General features: G+C 39.2%; 1 protein-coding gene across 1 annotated transcript in view; it reads right to left on the bottom strand.

Annotated features, from left to right (window-relative positions):
• Positions 1-20,943, bottom strand: part of adam12a (ADAM metallopeptidase domain 12a) — a 79,609-nt gene that overhangs the window by 27,891 nt on the left and 30,775 nt on the right. The window contains exons 4-6 of the mRNA XM_085284885.1: positions 10,848-10,926; positions 5,783-5,859; positions 3,606-3,792 (exon numbers count right to left, since the gene is read on the bottom strand). Coding sequence (XP_085141011.1) covers positions 3,606-3,792; positions 5,783-5,859; positions 10,848-10,926 — 343 coding nt within the window. The remainder of the gene's footprint in view (positions 1-3,605; positions 3,793-5,782; positions 5,860-10,847; positions 10,927-20,943) is intronic.

Below are 20,943 nucleotides of genomic sequence, written 5' to 3' on the forward strand. Positions count from 1 at the left end.
GTATAAGCTCATAGTTCTTTAATATGAATTAAAGCACACTTCAGACATGACTCATCCATGTGCTATGATCTGTTTCAAGCATGAAAGACAAGACACTCAAATCATGGTCATTATGGATAGTCACATTTTCAACATGGGTCCTTGTTAGAATTCATGTTGCAGACGTGCTGTTCCTCTCAGCAAGCCATCATATCTCTCTACCCTTTTCAGCCTCATCTGATGTTCATCATCTAAGGGCACTCTTGTCAACACACCTTTTAATCTTTAGACCCTCAAGCAGGGTACTTTGCAGTTTATCAAAGCGACAGTGCACACCTCTGTGCCCCCGTGTAACATGCTGAGATGAACCTGCATGCCTTCTGCTAAGTACAGCAAATAAGGCTTTGTGCTTTTTGATGTACTTCTTCTCTCTTTGCTACACTAAACTCTGTTTATTACCATACTCTTTGCTATATTAACAAGACTGCTTGCTAAGCTCTTTCGCCATTAGTTAGACATTGATGTCTAAAACATTGTCTCCTCTGTTTTCACATTTTTAACTTGACAATGGGGTTGCGACATTCGACATCCTGATGAATAAACTGCATCTTAGTGGAGATGATTTGCATTCTAATTCTGGCATCTCTTAGCATATAATGAGTGTTAGGGACATAGTGCTTTAAATGAGAACATTTTGATCCAATAAAACAAATAAAAGTTCATTTTTCACACGGGTATAATTCATCTGAACTTCTAAATTGCGTTGTTGTCAGGGTTTGTTCATTTGTGCTAAATCTTTGTACTCCTCTTAAGATTTAAGACAATGCTTGCCACTAAAGCCAGCGCTATAATCATTTGCAGATATCAAGCTCTACAATAAAACATCAGAAAATCCCTAATACCGGAGAAATAAATAAATATAACAATGTGAAAACACAGGATGTTTCAGCCAGTATACCCATATGTTTGGTCTGCGTCCCACACTGATCTCAATGAAATGGTTGCAAAAATAAAAATCAGTTTTAACTAAAGCCCTGGAAAGTCCCTCACATTTTTTCTGCATTATGATTTTAGTATGTTTGCTTAGCCTCCAACTGGAACATCTGTTTCATCTTATGCACCACCTATATCCGAGTCCTTCCCTGTACTAATCTGCTTAATCAGCCATGTTTGTCCACTCCTGCTTTACCTCACCCCAAAGATAAAGATGACTGGAGTTTATGTTTTTCACTTATCAGTGCTCATCATCTGTAAAGCTTATGCTTTCTGAGGTTAGAAACTCCCCAGGGCCGTGCCCCTTGTGATTTATCTCTATGCTCAGTGTTGTAGCAGGGGGCAGAGTGGGATGGGGTTTCTTAAAAGCAATCTCTTTAATTCTGGATGGTCCTGCTGGAGGCCGTAAGCACAACCCAGCAGTTTCATCTCACATTAAGAGCAAATGCTATTGCTAAACAGCGAATGTACTTTTTTCACAGGCTTTTTTTTTTTTAAACTGCTCTCCTAACACACTCCAGAGCATCTGTCAGAACAAGTACCGGCTTCAAAAATATATATCCTGTCACTGTTCAATTCTGCATTCTCTGAAGTCCAGAAAATCAAACTGAAATATTTCTCTCTAGCTAGTTGATGCAGCTGGTCATCTTTACATCTTTTTCAGAGCCTCACGTGATTATAATATCATCTTAATGCATAAAGAAAAAACAAAAAAACAAAGTGTTAATTTCTTACTGGGAACTGTAATGTTCTCTATGAAACAGAGAGAGTTTTGCCTGTGGTAACTGCTCTGTGAAGACATATTTAATAGCTAACTACTAATTTTAGCATACTGTCATAACCATCAGTCCCATAAAGAGGCTGCACAAAAGAACTTGAGAGACATTTTTTAAAGGGGTTAATATATCATAGAGTGCTATGAAAAAAAATCACCTCTTATTTCTATATATTTTGCTTCCAAGGAGCCAGACTTCTTTAATTGTTTAAAGTAGTCTTTAGCAACAGTTCTTCAGGCCTTATCAAAGGTCTTTTATCTCATCTAAACATTTTGCTGAACCTGACCATGTTCAGAAAAACGTACTTAACACTGACCTATGAATCATTCAAGCCTAAAAAGGCTTGAACGGACTCAACCATGAACCAGGATGAACCAGTGTTGTGTTTACACATAGCAGACAACTTAGCAAAGAGCCCATTTTAAGTTTCTTTCCATTTATTTGGTTGAATCTACAAAAAATGCCAAAGATAACACAATTATCTTTGATTTTCTTTTGGACCAATAAGGTGGTTCCCCAAAAGCTATTAGCTAAAAACTTATATCTTGGCATGGTGTTCATTGTGTCCTCAAAAGAATTTCGGGAAACTGAACCAGTGGATGGCAAGTGAAGCAGTTTCCCACAGCAGATGAACCGCATCCAAAAGTCATGTCATTAGGAAGGGAAAAGAAATTTAATAAAAAAAGACCTGATACAAGACCTAAGAAATGCATCTGGTCGTTTAATTAATCCACATACTGTTCACCAAAGCTTCATCTGAAATGATCTCAGCATGAACAGTTGCTGTAAATAAGCCATTCTAATGGAAGGAAAACTGAGAGAAAAGTCTGAGGTAGCCAAATCACACATTAACTGCACTGAAAATCAGTGGTACTATGGAGTGATGAATCTTTATCGGGAAGTTAGAAATATTTTGGTTCAAATTGTCTTCAATATTGTAGAGCGGGTTAGGAAAAGGTACAACAATGAGTGTCTAGAAACAAGTTAAAAACATGGCGGAGGCTCTGTCATAGTTTGTGACTGCATTTCAGCCAGTGGTGCTGGAGATTGGAGGAAAATTGGTGGAATTATGAATGCAAAAAAGTACCATCAGATTTTGATCCACCATATAATACCATCTGGAAAGCACTGATCCCAAACACACTTCCAATGCAGTAAAAGCATACCTAGATAGATAGATAACACACACAATGGAAAAATACTGGTTATTGACTGGCCTCCCCAGAGCCTGAACTGCAATATATTTGAAGCAGGGTGGGATCATCTTGACAGAAAGCGGAACAAAAGGAAGCCGACATCCAAAAATGAGGTTCGACTATCCTTCAAGAACTCTGGAGAGCTTAGACTAAACATTGCAAGAAAGCTTACCTAAGGGCGTTCAGGCTATGATGAAGAAGAATGGTAGTCATACTAAATACTGACCAGAAAGCTCACTAGAACTGTACAAACTCTGGTTTTGCCTTATATACTGTATTTACATGTGTTCCTATAAATCCCATTTCCCCCAAAAAACATAAAGAAATTGATAGTGGCTCAAGACTTTTGTACATTACTAGATAATTTATCCAGGTATAAATAGTTAGTCCTATTAAAGCTACGTCTTTAGGTTTCACTGAAGTTAAATGTTTAAACTACAAAGAAGGCTGAAAGCTAAAACTTTTTCTCTGCTCTGCCTGATTTTACGATCTGACTTATTTGGAAAGGAAAGAAAAAAGACAGGTTGAAAGGCCAGGGATCTAAAGTTCAAACCATGACCCAGTCTGAGAGTGTACCTTTGTTGAATGAAAATAAAATCACATACTACATACTGAGAGTTTACTAGCTGTAGAAAAAAAATATGTGTTTAATAATCCTTACCCTTGTGCTAAAAGCCTTGAATGGGCTGCCGTCTGTGTGCGCAGATGAATAGGTCGTGTTGAAATCATGGCCACAGGTGCCAGGAGCAAAATTGAGGTGTTCAGCTGTGTAAATCCAGTGAGTCCCATCAGAGCGATCAGCACATGGTTCCAGTACATAGGATCTTTCGCCAAGAGATATAAAACCCCTGCAGAACGAGGAAGAGGCTATCAGAGGTGCAAATATCGACAATGCAATAAAAAATAATCAAACGTGATGACCAAGATGACATGTCATTAGTGATGAGTGTACCCATTGTGCATAAGCTGTAAGATTCTGTAAACCTTGCACAATGTTCACAATCACACAAACTCGTGCTGAACCAACTCCAAGCCTGACTGCTGCAAACACAAATGGGGAGCTATTTGTCTCTGTGAGCAGGTCAAGAATTGTGTAGCTTCCTGTCAAAACTGTTCTGGTGATCTGTTATTATTATGCAGACAGGTTTAAGAATAACTGAAATAAATGAATAAATATCAAGACTGAGGTTAGCAGAATGAGCTTCACAATCAGGCATATCCCTCTGCAGAGGGTGTCGACATCTGGCTGCTTCATGAAAACATTCTTGATTGTGTCCAGTGATATTGCTGCAATCCTTACTCCTCACTGACATTTGCAGTGCGCTTCGACTGAAATCCTCCACGTGCCTTAAAAACCTTAATGAATGTCAGGTTTAAAGATTTGCAACAGTACTACATACATGGGGTTTTACCTTGGTTTGCATGGTTTGCAGAAAATTCAGTATTTACTAACACAAATTAAGCAGCCTGAGAGGTTTTAAACAAACCAACAAATTAGCCATAATCTAAACCATTAAAACTTGGAGTAAAGCCATTAATGCATCATAACTATTGGTTGTAACTGTCCTCTTTGCACAGACAAAAACTTGTGCACAGCCCAAATTTTACCTGGAAGCTGATGTGTGCAGCTAAACTGGGAGCTTGTTTAAAACTTGGCCAATGCTATTAAGAGTTTTCGCCCAAAATGTACCACTCCAGCTTCAACAGTTTAGTTGAGGGGGTTAGAGGTGTGGTGTACTCAGAATATAGCTATCCACCCCAAGTGAATTTAGTAGTGGTTTATTTCTAATGACAGACATTAATAACGTGTTCCAATATGTCATTTTGGGCATAATAGGAAAAAGATAAATTAATTATTTTACTCTATACACAAAATATAATAGTGCATCTTTTTAAATAAGACAATACTCAAAGAACTGTCAATTACATCATGCTTGCTTTACCATTGTTCTTCCTTCAAAACTTCAAATTTGTCAGTATACAAGTTGTCGGCTTGGTGCTACTTGCTGCAGGAGAGGCTGGATCTTTGGATGGTTAGAGGTTAATCGGTGACAAATGCGGCCCCGCCCCCCACAACACTGAATTGGATGAGCGGGAGAACATGGATGACGTCTTATTTTTGTGTATTGGACATTTTAAATATTTCTTTCTTTCCTAACATGTTATCTATTGTCATCCAGATATAAAATATGCTGACGTTTCCATTTAATAATCCAGAGCATTAAACATAATATTTACATATTTGCTTTTAAGCAAAGCAGAATGCTTGGAAGCTAAGGCAGGATTAATTTAAACATTATAATATAGTAATGCTATCCAAATACTGTATACTAAAACATCAACCGATATTACCTTATTATTATGAGGGTATTACAATTTTATAACTATGTGAAAATTCAAACTCACAGACATTACCTTCTTATTTCTAGCAGCTTATCAAATTGTTACCAAGCTATTACGCTAAACTACGCTGTTTGTTACCCTACTATTACCACTTTATTACTCAGATGTAATAGAAAACTGCTACTGAGGGATTTTTGGCAATGTGGAGAACAAAAAACAAAAAAACAAAAACAAATTAAAGCAATCAAACTGTGTATAGAACATTATATTATGATAAGCAATTTTGCATATTTGCATATTGCATTTTATGCATATTTTAAGTGACTTTAAATCTACACTATGTACCGTTCTAGCGACACCTGGCACTACAGTATAAACTTTTACAGGTCCCAAAGCAGAGAGATCAGGGTTAGCTTGTTGAATGTATCACTAAGCTTTTACACCAGTGGTGTCATGTCAAAAAATGGGAAACAAACTAGCGCCTGGCACACTTACTTAATCCCAGTGCAAGTGCTGAGGCTCACATCCGAATTGTCATGACCCTCCACCTTACCATGGTAGTAGCAGTTTGCCTGAGGGAGCACAAAACAAACAAAACAATAGGATTTTAAACTCAACACAGAAGGAATAGAGCAGCAGCGTGTGAAACAAAACAGGCGTCGGGTTTTAAGCAGAGTTCACCCCAATCAGCCCCAGGTGTTACACTGTAACTGTGAAATACGAGTAAATTAACTATAAGGGAATAGTATTTTGCCAGCTTAGCAAAAGCCATTCCTGCTCATCACCACAGGCTAATGATGGTTGAAATCTGAGTTCCACATTTCCCAGCACAAGCTTTGCTTTCTGCCGTATTCCCAGGTACCCACTTTCACGGACCACCTGTCAAGCTGCAGCAGGGAGTAAAGAAAGTGAATTAAGCCTGTGTTTATTGAACAAGGCCTAGAGGGTGTGGAGGAAGCGTCTGGTTTAGAGTGAAAACAGGCCTTCTGCTACAGCTAGACAGCCTTGCTCAGGTGAGGTCCTTCTGCCACCCTGTTCTGGAAAACAAGGAAATGTGAGTTTTCCACCCCACTTTGACTGCCTCTAAATATAGAGTTCAGGCAGTAAATTTGGATGTCTGGCCTTCTTCGAGGTGGTTACTCTCTATAGGCAGCTGAATTTGCATGCCAAGTGTCTCAGTGGGTTTCTGGCATTAAAGGCAATCCTTGCTTAATACTGAATCCCAGCACTTTTAGCAGTAATTCTGTTATGATAATCCAATTAATATCACACTTCTCCGAATAGCTAGAGGAAAAGGGCTTACCAAATAGCATCTTTCAGTCTTACCATCACCTTAATTTTGGTTGACACATGTAAAATGCACTCAATCCCTTTAACTACATTCATGAATATTTCATATGCAACTAACTCTTTAAGAGGGGTTAGACGCAGTGACAAAATCACCATGAATTATTAGGTGTAAGCATTGTTTTTCACTGGGCTTATAAACACTGAGTTGCAAGGAAGCATCTCATGAATATTAATGTTGTTCAATATCTATTGGGTGGAGGTAATTTCTTTTCTGACATGTTATATGCCAGTTGACGAGTTGTTCTGCTGCCTCCAAAGTATTAAAAAGACAATAAAGATGTGAAACACTATGTGGATAACTCTCAATCTTTGAATTCAGGTGTTTTCAGTCCCCATGGCCACAGGTGTGTAAAATCAAGCACCTAGCTAGCATGCTTTTGGAAACACCTGCGAAAGAACGGGTCATTCTTCACAAGTATGGCACTCTACTAGGATGCCACTGGTGCAGCAAGTCGGCTCAGGAGATTTCTTTTGTTTCTAGATATTTCACTATCAACTGCAGTGCAACACAAAAACTGTCCACTGGGAGTTTGATGGCATTGGTTTCCATGGCAGAGCAGCTCCTGTAGGTGTAAAGCGTAGGTGGTTCGGTACTTTTGTGCAGCGTATTTCACAAGAGAAGTGGACCGAAACCTTGGAAACTTTTATGCGGACACTTTCTGATGGTGGACTGGACAGAAAAGAGAGCAATCCATTATAGTCGGGCAAAAAGGTGCAGGGACAGGAAAGCACATTACATGAAATATGAAATTATAGTTTAGCAGAGAGGAGTAGGGCTGGATTTAGTACACTCAGTTAATGCTCGCACCTCATGTTTCTTTGATGAGATCATGACTATGATGCATTGATATAAAGGATATGAATAGACTTTTTGTTCCTAAGGTTTCTGCAGGAAGACAGGAAAGTGCTTATGCATTCATATTTGAAATACAGAGGATTAATAACCAGAATCCAGATTATTGTGGGTGGAAATCCTGGGTGTGAACATTACATTGTTTATTATAACCACAATCTTATTATTCTGTTACTGCTTTAATAACCATGGAAATCATTCATATTCCCAGTAGATGGCTTTTGTTACATGCTATGTATTTATTGGATTGTACGTGGACTTAGATTTAGTGAGAAAGGGAGACTGTGTAAAACAGATAATGGGAACGATGGTGGGAGAGCTGACTCATACTCAAGTCACTCCCAGCAGTACCTTGCCTTTGACACAGAACTGAACCCACAAGATCCCTTGCCCAGATCACTATATCAGTCTCCTCCCTGCCGGCAGGACAAATAAATTAACTACAGATCAGTCTCGAATGATCTGGTTGTTTCCAGTAAAAAGATCCTCCCATGAAGAACTGGCTGTGGTCATGAGCGAGGAATGAGAGAAGGGACGGAGGTCAGAAGTGTCCGCACTTTTAATCAACTACTGCAGACTCCACAAAAGTCTCCACAAAAGAAATGCAAACATGAGGCAAAATGCCACATTCCTGCGTCTGGCTTCATCCATTCTCCCAAATTTTTATTTGTATATCGGCTGTAGTCACACAAAACTTGTAACATAGACATTTATTCTTTATTTTCTGTGTGTCATTTTTATTGTTATGATCATTGTTACTCTTTCTGTCCACATAAACATTATGCAGCTTTTATAATTAATGGATAGCTATGGAAAATGGGAAGCTATTTATCCACCCACAGCTGCGGACTCTGTATCTCACACTCCACTACAACTCCTTCATTGTCTTTGTGCTCTGGAATGGCAGCAATTCTGATGAGCTGGCCAAGTCCTGCCAGGGATGACCCAACTCTGGTCTCGAGTGGAAAATCATTTTGCTGTGTGGGTTGGACGTTACCGAATATAATAATCTCATCTTTTTGTGCATTTCAGCTATAAGTCTGCTAGGCCTTTTACACACAGACCTCATAGACCGTTTATTGTTATCGAAATGAAAATGCAACGTTAAATTGCTTTCCAAACTGCTGATAATCAAATCCCTGAAATCAAGCAAGCTGGTGGCAGTTTTATTTCATAGGGACTGAAACTGCTCCTCATGGTTCAGCAGCATCAAACTCATTCATTACTCTGTGCTATAATAGCCTTTCTTTTTCTGAACCTCAAAAAAAAAAAATAACCTTTTCAAAAGATGAATATTTTCTTTACATCCATTTGTAATATTTTAGAGTATTTATGGATCCATAGAAAATTTGAGAGACCGGCAGCATTTAAAAGCAGAACAAATGTTGCTGGAGAAAACCTATTTGAGCTTAATGAATATGAACAATATTTATTACAGCACTGAAGCCAAGAACAAAGAAGGTACTTCAATTCTATGAGGTTTCATTTGTGCCAAGAATATGTTCCCAATCATGCCTTCTGTGTCGGATATGAAGAAACATTTATTTTCTGTTTTTAATACTGACTGGCCACTTTATTAGGCACACTTGTTCAACTGCTCGTTAATGCAAATGTCTAATCATCCAGCCACAACGGAGGAGCTCATTGCACTTAGTATCTAGACATGGTCAAGACAAACTGCTGCATAACATGTTGAACTGTGAAGCAGATGGGCTACAGCAGTACTGGGTATAATGCATGTCTGCTAAGAACAAGAAACTGAGGCTACAATTTTACAAAACACCGGACAAAAGGAGACTGGAAAAAGATTGTCTTGTCTGACAAGCCTCAATTTCTGCCGCAACATTCAGAATTTGGTGTAAACAACATGAAAGCATGGACCCAACCTTCCATATCAACAATTCGGGCCGATGATGGTGTGTAATAGTGTGGGGGATATTTTCTTGGAACGCTTTGGGATCCTTTGTTGACCAAAACCATTGATGCTGACCATGACTACAGTGTACCTAACTTCTGATAACACACCATGTCACAAAGCTCCATCTCGAAAATCATTTCTTGAATATGAAAATGAGTTGCTTGCATTCAAATGACTTCCATGAACATCAGATCTCAATTCAATTGAGCACCTTTGGGATGTGGTGGAACAGCAGACTTGCATCACGGCCAACAAATCTGCAGCAGCTTTGTGATCCTATCGTGTCAATAATGGACCAAAATCTCTGAGGAATGTTTCCAGCATCTTATTGACTCTGCAGATTAAGAATTAAGCAGACAAAAGGAGGCCCAAGGCTGTATTAGCAAGGTGTATGTGATAAAGTGGCTGGTGAGTGTTTACCTCAGTTGTAGCAAAGCTGTTTGACAGATTGTCCGGCCATATGCTCGCATAAGAAAACATTTGTCTGTGTCAGTGCAGAAAAATTCATGCTTTGCTCTGCTGTTTCGCATGTAGTCCTGACTGTTATTTGTTGTGCTGTTTTTCACATCACATGCACGTTCAAATAATACAATCAAACCACACATAGTCAACACAGCCAAGTGAGAGGAAGTAAAGCTGCACTGACAAAGAAAGACGTTCTGTCTGGTGATCACTAGACACGCTGTGTATCTAACGGTCAAAATATTTTAGTCACAGCTGAAGTAAAGTTTAAATTTGAACTGGCAGACAGTGTGTTCCTCATACGGGAGCATCATGCAACCAACCAGAAGCCTTGCTTTTCTCTATGTAATCCCTTTATGTCTAAATTGATTTCTTCATGGTTAACATTTACAAGTGATTTGTTATACTTTAGAGATATATTTTCATATCTATATATTCTTAATTTTCAAAGTGGGAAACTCATGAATGCTTGATAGGTGCTTAATATTTCATGGTCACTGTGGCTTTCAGATTGCACCTAGATGATCACCAATTCAATCTTTCTTAGATTCCTTCATAACAAACAATTCTTTAGGATTTGTTTTGATCCAATCCATTAAAAAAGAAAGAAAGATCTGAGCTGTTGCCTAAAACAGAGTGCATTTTCTGACCTCTATCTGCCTTCTCATTTCATCAAATATGAATCTGTCGGCTGAAAATGGCCCCACTCACCTGGATTGTCCTCTATGTGCGCATGACTGCACAATTCCAGGTGGTTTTAAAAGCGGTTCTAACTGCTATATCAAAGTTTCCTTTACTTTCTCACGGACCCTAATATTAGCACAGCGAAGGAGAGTCTATCCAGAGGAAGAGTTTCACAAAAGGTCAACATTCATATGAGCTGCTGGGCAGGTAACATAGAAGAAAATGTAAGAATGTTCGAAATTCAATCACTTTGTTTTGTCACCCACAAACCCAGAAAATAAAAAGAAACATACCGTGAAGTTGTGAACGCCTGTGACAGCGCTGCCATCTTCCAGGTAATGGGTTTCTGTATAGTTACTTGCAAAGAGCCCCCTAGAAAGGATAAACAAAGACAACAAACATTCAGCTCTGACCCTTGGGGGCTTCATCCAAAAAAACAAAAAATCAATCACAATGTCTTAAGCCATTCAACCACAGCCAGACCTGCATGGAAGATAAACAGTCTGATTTAAAACTTTAAACTGCTTTAGGATAGCATAAATTGATTCGAGAAGAAGGCATGAAGGGGAAAAAAACACATTCAAAAGAGGCCGAAGTGACGTTTTCTATTAATTCACTTTCCCAACACCATGAAGACGTATTCAATATCAATCAATAACTCATTCCATGTGAAATAAATGGAACAATAATTAGTTTACACATTGCAGACAACAGCAAGTCATGAGTTGATTTTTTTTTTCTTTTTTTAACGACTGGGAATAAATAACACTGTGCTTTAAATGAATGAACCATATAGGTATAACCACACTTAATAAAAAATGAGCAAAAAGTATAAGTTAGCACTGAGAATAAAAATACAGATTCAATAAAATGAAGAGGTGTATCGAGATACTTGTAAAACTCAGTCTACCATCACAGTTCATTTATTTTTAACCTATAAATTAAAACCAAAAATAACCTATGACCCAACAGTCATGCTAGTTTAATGCTTCAGTGTAAGTGAGTCCTGCATGTTTTACTATTATCAAGACATTTTGCCTTTTAGAGGATTTTTTATCATAAAAGAAAAGCTGTTACCAACCCACTTAATATTTTATAAGGATTGTCTATTTGACACAAAGACGGGTAGAAAATACAGGATGGAATTTGATTGTTATTCACTGGAAACAGAAGAAATTGCAATAGTGTGGAAATGAGGAACCTGCCACCTTCTTTCCTCTAATTTTGACAAAGCATCTACTTACAGTATCTCTGTCAACAATAAGGCTACATGGCTGGTAGCAAACTCAGTTTACATTTCATTTATGTTTTTCAGTCAAGTTATAGCTCCTGGCAGAATCACACAGACATCACACATGAGTTGGTGAAGTCATATTTTTAAGCCTAACTTGAGAATTTTGGTCCTAATCACCATTAGGACAGCCAATAAGCAATTAGCATATCACTAGTTATAATGATACGCTTGTTATAATTTCAAATATGCGCATCATATTTTATCATATAAGACTTAAATCTGGTGATTGGGACCATAAACTATTTATTGAGATTATAGATTAAGTGAGAATTTCTCATAGACTTCTACGCAGTTTGACTTCTTTTTAAAAGCCAGAGCCCCCTACTGGATAACAGAAAGGATGCACGTTTAAGGCACTTTCACATTGGTCATCTTTAAGTCTATGGTTATTTTTTAGCATTAATGGCTCTGTGGTATAGTGATTAACATGTTTGTTTTACACACCTAAGATGTCAGATTTTGTGGAGACATTAACGGTTATGTTTTGTCAAATCTATACATTTTTAAAACACACTAAAATGCAGCATTTTGATTTTAGATGCTTTGTGCTGTTCCTAGTAGCTACTTGTAGAATCAAAGTTTAAGTCCAACTTCTCTTGAAACAAAAACCCACAATCCTAAAGAGCCTCCTGTGGCCTTTATGAGCTAACAGGGTGAGATTATGGCATGAGTACACCAGATAACCTCTGGGTTGTGCTCTCCTCTTACCGCAAGACAAAGAAAATACCATCACAGCCTTATTATGATGTTGGCTGCCTTTCTCACCCCACCTAGAGAGGTTCCTGAGCACTAGGCTTTTCTCTGGTGGAGGAAAGGATACTCAGCTGGGGTGCTGTGGATCACATGCAGAAAGAAATCAATGAGCCAAAAAAACTGTGTGCACCCCCTCCTGTGTTGATGAGAACATATCTCCATTTGTGCTCAGTATTTGTGCAAACAAACATGAGAGTGTCCATGTACTGTACATACAGTGAGCACATGTGCTGTATTACTCTCCAGGACATTAGCAGATGCTTGGCTGGTGCTAATCCACAGCAGAGGAACAAACCTCAGCAGGCAGCTGGATCCTCTTACTGACCTCACCACTGACAACCCAGCTGGGAGTTTCAGCTGTAACAACCCGGGTAGGGGGGTTATTTTGTTTGGGAGCTGTCAGCATGAGACACAATGCTTCCCCACCCTCCAGTCCTCTACAGAGCCAATGAACTGGTAATAATCACTAGATCAAAGCGAGGACAAAGAGGAGAGAGCCAAATAAAATGATGTGTTTCTACAGTCTTAATTAGGTCTATGCACTCAGTTGAACACACGAGTTCAACATCTGCCCACAACAGACAATATGATGTGGTGAATGCGCGTATGCATTTGCCTCGCCGCTTGAGTGTTGGCATGAAAAAACATGTTGCAGACCTCCATGTGTCATCCATATGTTACGTTCTTGTGGCTTTCGATGAATAAGCGCAAGGGAATTAGTGGTTTCCTAACACAGGAGAATCACAGGAGAAATCCTTTAAGGGTTCACTCACTGCAGAGTGTAAGTAACAGAAAAGTTAGGACCTAAGCTTACCAGACTGCTTAACAAAGAGAATAGTCGTTCACTTTTGAAGTACTGTAGCCCTTGATTTATACTCATTTGACTCTCTCAGAGTTCGGAGCATCCTTGACCGCAACAGTGAGGATCATTTTTAAAACAGAAGCTGCTCACAATTCCATTTAAACACAGAGGGAATCCAATTAATATCTCCAAATAAAGACAAGCAAGTTTCAGCTCACATCGGTTTCATGCAACAATACATCAACAACAACAAAAAAAAGAAAAGAAAAGAAAAAAGAAAGAAATATACAGTGTGGTCTGAGATTGGTTACAGATAAATTACTGGACAGGATCTGCTTTTCATTAGTGTACAAACTATAATATCAGCTGACAGCTATGATTGGCCCATATTTGCCAATAAAGAAAGACTTTAATGTTCAAGCTGGTGAAATCTTTTTACAAAGAACATTTAAACATTTAAACACAGCTTTTTATACACACACACACACACACACACACACACACACACACACACACACACACACACACACACACACACACACACACACACATACAAATATATATATATATAAACACTCGCCTCAATGTACTTTATATTGTAAGGTAGACCCTATAATGAAAAACTCAACAATCATATGACCCCCTATAAGCAAGCACTTTGGCAACAGTGTGAAAGGAAAACTCCCTTTAAACAGGAAGAAACCTCCGGCAGAACCAGGCTCAGGGAGGGGCAACCATCTGCCGTGACCGGTTGGGAGTAGACGCAACAGTAAATGTGAGATTAGTAGGCTGAAATGCCAGAGAATCAGAGAATGAAGGTGGGTTTTGAGCCTAGGCTTAAGAGCAGAGAAACTGATTCCACAAAGATGGAGCAGTGACCGCAAAGGCTCTGTCGCCTTGTTGTCTGAGGGGTGCCCTTGGGACATGTAAGAGATGTGTACCAGTGGGTCTGAGAGACCTAAGAGATTAATGTAAATCTTATATCATAAGACTGATGATATAAACTGGGGCCTATCCATTATGAGCATGAAAAAAAAATCAGTAATATCTTAAACTGAATTTTAAAATGGACAGGAAGACAATATAGCTATGCCACGACTATGATGTCCTCATATGCTTTTGCAGTCTTGCTGCAGAATGCTTTTGAAGAAGCTGCAGCAAATGAGAAACATGGGGAAACCTAGTTGCTTTTTCCAGACCATGAAAAACAGAAAAGATTTCTGTTTTGTTATGTTTCTTAAACTGATAGTAGCTATTTTTGACAACAGAACAAATCTGTTTATTAATGCAAAGCTCATCATGAAACTAACACCCAGAGCATGAGATGAAATGATCTAAACTGCTTAGTAACCTAACCTTTAATGTCTGCAAGACTGCCTAGTAGAAGCTACAGGAAATATAGCGAAGATAATTATTAAAAATGATCATCATTGAAATGAAAGAAGATGTTATATATCATAATATTAAGTGGAAGCAGATACAAGCTACAGTGCACATGCAGATTCGCTAAAGGGGAGGGTCTGTCTACTAACAAGAGTATCAGTCTGAGTTTAGCATCTTGGATAATTACAAATTGACTCCAAGAATCCTAATCAAACTGTTGATCTTAGTGATGTTTTTAAGCTTTGACTTTTAGCTGGAAGACCTATATGGAGATATGGAAATGTTTTCTTCTTCTATATAAAAAAGTAGTAGTTACAATAACTTAGATTTGTATGCCAGGTTAAAGGAGGTCGAACAGGTACTGACCGGCCAGGGAATTGAGGGATTTCTAAGTGAGAAGAAGGATGTGTGACTTGACCAGGAGCCAGCATGGGGATGATATGTTGCCAGATCTCTCTGCATATTAGATTCTACTTTCGGCTGCTCTCTTTAAGGTTGCCATAGCATCCTCCTCTTCCTTTTTCCGCAGCCAATAGTAGCACAGTTTCCACTGGCGACCTGTTGGCCAACAGCACCAAAGGCAGTCATTGTTAACCTGAGCCCAACCGATCTGGTAGAGAAATCTCATATTCTTATGATCAGCGTGTTTAATTTAGCTACGATTTTACTCCACATGCCGTTCCTGATGAAACCCTCTTCATCTACTTGGACTTTGGACTTGTACTAGTAGCACACTGGCTCAACACAAAAAATGTCACCTGATATATCAACAGCAGAATTTTCTTGCTCCCTAAAATAAGTTGGAAAAATCTAGTATTGGTTGTCATGAAGAACACGGATGAAATATTACTGCAATATCAGTGGAGTAATTTTTTTAAATGGTGCTAGCAGCAGGAATATAAAGCATACATGATGCAGTGGAGCAAAGTGAAGTGGGAAAATTCTGTTTTAAAATGGGTGTAACTTCGGAAGATATCAGCGTAATATGCCTAAGTGCTAAAACTAGGACTGTGAATTTTTGTCCCTCATTACTGACACAAAGTGTAAGGTGGGGATTTTTAATCAAAAACTGGAGAAATACAAGAAAAGCATAAACACTGTATGAACATAAGAAGGTTTTGTAGTAAAGAGACTAGAACATAATAAAGTGCTAAAAGTAGAAGAGCACATAAGAAAGATCTTTAATGGGTTTTACAACAATGAGTCTTCAAAGTGCAAAAAGCCTTCCGCTGCATGTCACCCAGCTGACAATACTTATGGGTGCATCTAATCCATGCCAAGCAATGAACCACCACCCAACTGCATTAAGTGTCTGAGCCACTCGCCCCGCGTGGCTGCAGCAGCAGCTCACTGTTTATCAATCAGCGCAAAGTTAATGAGGCATAGGCAAATGGAGAGAGAGGAGGGTCACGCCCTCCCATTTAAAATGCATTACCCAGAGGACGGGCTTCCAGCAGGGCTCTGCTTGAGTGACAGGGAGTCAGCAATGAGGGAGAGGCGCTATGAGTTAACAAGTTTTCATGTTCTGGCTATTAAAGCTACAGAATCAGTCTGAAAATGCAGGCAGCCTGAGAACCAGACAACCACAAAGGCTCAGCGACTTCAAAATGGGACACAGTGCGAGGCAAAATATCACAGACTTTGTGCTACTGCGGCATCGACTTGTTTTCAAAACACTCAAACCAGAGATGTGTTTGTTAACTTCTCTGCATCTGTTCGACAGGTACACATAATTACAACTGTCATGTTTTTACCTTGTCATGCTGCATCCATATAACTTTCTGAAAGAAAATGCATTAGGTGAGGATAGAGTTGGATTTGCTTGTCAGTAGTTTTGACACTGCAGACAGAAAGACAATGAAGTCGCTTCACACTAATCCTGAATGCCAGCAACTAAATGTCACTCCTGTTCTTTCTGCATTAAATTATATATTTTTTTTCTATGTTGTATCTCTGTTCGGCGTTGTCAGCCTCTTCTGTCAGGATATACACAAAGTCTTATATAAAGGGAATTTTTAAATAGAGGACTAACCTTTCAAACACATTCCTGGTTGGAAATGTAACTGAGAAAACACGAGGCTTGCTGACCAACAGTGATGTACCAATAAATTCCACATTTTTGTTGCATGCGGTCTTCTTCATCAGGGTTTCTTCTGCTCGCATGCCAGGGGTCTAAAATGGGGAGGTATGTGAGGTACATTAATTGAAACAGACTTGATGAATCGGTGCCAGAGCCTAATCAATCAACAGGAAGAGGGAGTCTCATTTGTGGGTGAAAGCTGACCTCAAAAGAAAGGTCCTAAATGTCAAACATTCTGCTTAGAAGTCATGCTGGAGAAAACATTTCAGAGTTTTTATATGTTAATGAAGCACCAGTTTTTTTATTGATTATGACACACAACTGTAGACTTGTGCTGAAAACTTGTGATGTGATTATGGCAACAACTAAATGTCAAAGCATACAGGCAAATCGAGAGCTGAGCTAAAGTCACGCACAAGTTGTTAAAAAAAAATACAGCAAAATACTGCGGAGAGAAGACTTCAAACTGTTTGGAGACTTTTGATAAAATCTTGGAGAAACAACAAAAGTTGAGAGTGAGAATTGTTCTTGTGAGAAAGGAAGGTTTTCCTGGAAAACCGTTTTTTTGGATTAAGAAATATGGGAAAAGCGTTCCATTTGGCAAAATACAAAACAGTCTCTTTTTCAGTCAGGGATGACAAACGCTCTTTCACTTCTCCATTTAGTTAAAGCAGCCAGTATAATTAAGCAAGGAAAAGGAAAGAGTAGAGTAACTTCCCTTTTTGTGTTACATGAATTCAATACTCTCAACTGACTTGAGAAGACTACGACGTTGGCAAAACAAGCTGAATTTCCCAGTCACAGTCTCCGATATGTCTCATTAAACTCATTAAACTCAGACAACCTAATAAGAGACTTCTGTAGAAATCAAATCCTGGAATTTACTATGATAGATGAGAAGTGAGGTTTTAGGCCTCAGAAGGGCAAGTTGCTCTAAAGCTCTTGGAAACCAAAGTCTCTAACGGAAAGTTATTTAGAACAGATGTAAAGATAAACATTTAGAGCAAATGAAATCGCCATCAAAGAGAAACATTTCTCATAAAACTTAATCTGGGACCTCCAATTAGTACATTACATTTCAACTGAAAGACTTGTGAGGGATTGTGGGAGTTATAATGTCCCACTGCTTTTATGTGGCAAATGGCAAGAACCCAGTTTCACTTGGAAAAAGTCAAGGGAAAGTGGGATTGTGTGCATGAAAAACTACAGTGCAACTCCCTCAACACCACCAAAAAAACCTTGTCTCAGTGTTAGATTTTCTTTTTCCATGAACAAGTGAAGAGGGCCAGTCTTTCTGGCCGTGATGTGTCTGACATCAGGCGGTGTTGCAGGCTGGTGCCAAGTAGAGCAGAGAAGCATGAATTCCCCCTACTTGCCCTGTACTCAATACAACTCCTAACCTTCATGAAGCATGTCATGAAGAGAACCACTTGAGCATGCCAGCCAATGATTACGGCTTAAGAAAGGGGGAGGAAGCGGAAAAACAGAAAAAAGAAATCAACACGGCTGGTATTAGCTGTGTTTATATAGCCTGCCGTGTTCAGTAGAGAGTTAAGATGCTGCACAGTGCTGCTCCTGGCCTCAAGACCAATGCTCCAGCAGCAAACACGACAAGGTAAGAACCAAAAAATGATTGTGTCAAGAAGGCCAGTTGCCCTCCGGGTACAATAAGAATGCTTATCTTATTCATTTCTACACCAAGCAGGTCTCTTTGGCCTTCATCCCAGCTTCACCACATCATAAGAGCCTCATTATTATTCTTTACACCTGTGTAGCATCCAGGGGTGGTTAATTGGTCAGCAAGATGGTCAAACAGAAGAGCCATTAGCAGCAGTGGCATGCAATTATTGCAGTGACTGTCACCTGGAGATTGATGTGGTTAAGTCCAGGCACGCCCCGTGAAATCAATAAAGTGTCATTTCTGAGCAATGTCTGCATGATGGATTATTCCACAGGATCCCAATTAAAGAAAGGGAATGATGAATACCACCCCAACAATAGATGAGATAATTGGAATTAGGGCAGAAATGCAACACGTATCTTTGATAAAGTGTGAAGATAATGATCCAGACTAAAACTAATCAGGAAAATAATTGCAGAAAATCCTTTGAACATTTTCAGTTTTAGAACAGAATGAGACACAAACCAAAAGGTTCACTGACCTGTATTTAAAAAAATGGCCCAATGAAATCAAGTTTACTTTAACTGTAAAAGTTACTTTTAGCTGCTCTATTGTTACAGGAAAACTACAGCGATTAGCTCCGCATGTTTGATTTAGAACAACCCTAAAGGAGATTTGTGCCATACTGGAATTGAACATGTGACCTTTTGCTTGCCAAGCATGTGTGTAAACCATTACAACTGACCAGTACAAAATTTTACAAACCGATACCAATATTTGGTATTTTAACCATCTCATATATAGGCCGAGCTTTATTTTTTTCCCTTTCAGACACACGACACATAAACAGATTTTCCCAACATTTGTCAGCATGGACAAACTATGCAACATCAACACTCATAACATGGCTGAAGAGTGTTTCACACATGCACGACGTTTCATTTAATAGTTAATAGTTATGAGTCAGGCTCTACTTGTAGGTAGGAAGACGTGTTTTCTATTGGCTGTACAATGCTACATTTGCATCCTGTTCAGATTCAGAAAACACTGATGCAGCAGCTCTGTGTATTTACTGTTTTCACTAAGCCGTGGTTCAATGGGAAGTAATATGTATTAAAAAGATATCTGTATTAAAATTTGCAGGCTAAGCAGCAGAGGGGAAAGATTTCTGGGTGCCAGAAACCTCTTGGCTTCTGTTTGTATTTTGAGCAGTACTGACCACTCACATTAAGGCAGGCTTTGGCCTTATACGGTTAAATAGTCCGAATGCAATTCCAAAGCCATCTCTATTGTCTGGCTATCAGTTTATTTTTTAAATAAGTAAATACAATGACTGTAGCACAGTACAGGACAGATAGTCTTGGCCTGGATATCAGTTATACATTTTCTAGAAATCCGATGGCAATAATGAAGGCGCTTGGCCATTGCCCCCCAGAGGCTAAGTCATCAGACCATAGCTGATGGGTTCCAAGATTGGGTGTTAAGTGGCATATACCTCAATATTCCTGTCTGAAATGCATAAAAAATATACGGTTAATTTCCTCCCAGTTGCACAGTCCTGCGTCTTCACATAGGTGTGCTGTAAAATTCAACTACAAACAGTCTCAAGCAGGATAACTAGGAGAAAGGTTCGACTTTGATTCAGATGTAGTCTGTTGTTTTTATGCATCCGTTCTCTCTTTTGTCTCTTCATCATTTGTCACTTGTTGACATGTAACGTCAAGACACATCTGGCTCTCATTTGTTTTGCTTATGCCACGGTCTCTGTCACCCAAAAGCCTTCATGCACGCGCCAAATGGAACAAATGGTATCTATGACAACAGCCACCCGGAATATTAAAATCACCCGCTCAGTCATGAGTTCCAACGAGGCAAGACTCTCTTATTTCTCCCAAAAAGACATAAATAGTCATTTTATTCCTCATGATACTGCTGATCCCAGAGGGCTACGGAAAAGTAATCACATGTGACTAATTAAAGGCAACTGATTGGTGCGGTAAAAAAGACTAAATGTTGCACTTCGGGTCGAAAATATATATGAATCTTTTGTATTCGTCATGACTGCAGTTAAATGAGTGATAACAACCAAAGGGAAACTGCAGGAAAACAATTAAAAATAGTCTTTTATTTTTCTTTTCTTTGGCATGGGCCAGTGACATTGTTATCTGAAACTAATTATGTCAGGTGCCTAAGCAGCAGCCTCTCCAATTGCCTTTGTTGCTGTGGATCAGTGGAGAGGAGATCCTTCATCCTGCTTTCTACTCCCATCTGCCCCCAGGGCTTCTGTTCCTCTGTAGCAGAGACGGGGCCTCTGCTCTGCCGCTCCTTCTCCCGTAGGACGAGCTCCCGTTATGTGTCTGCATGCGGGGGTGTGGGAGAGATGGAAAGAGCGTGTCCCTGTTTGTGTGCAGTAATGACTGTATGTGTTGGTAGCTCAACATGATTTATGCACATCT

Source organism: Mchenga conophoros, linkage group LG8 (assembly GCF_057382185.1).
Source record: "Mchenga conophoros isolate Kocher_MC1m ecotype Shallow Benthic linkage group LG8, M_conophoros_male_GT1.1, whole genome shotgun sequence".
NCBI lineage: Eukaryota > Metazoa > Chordata > Actinopteri > Cichliformes > Cichlidae > Mchenga > Mchenga conophoros.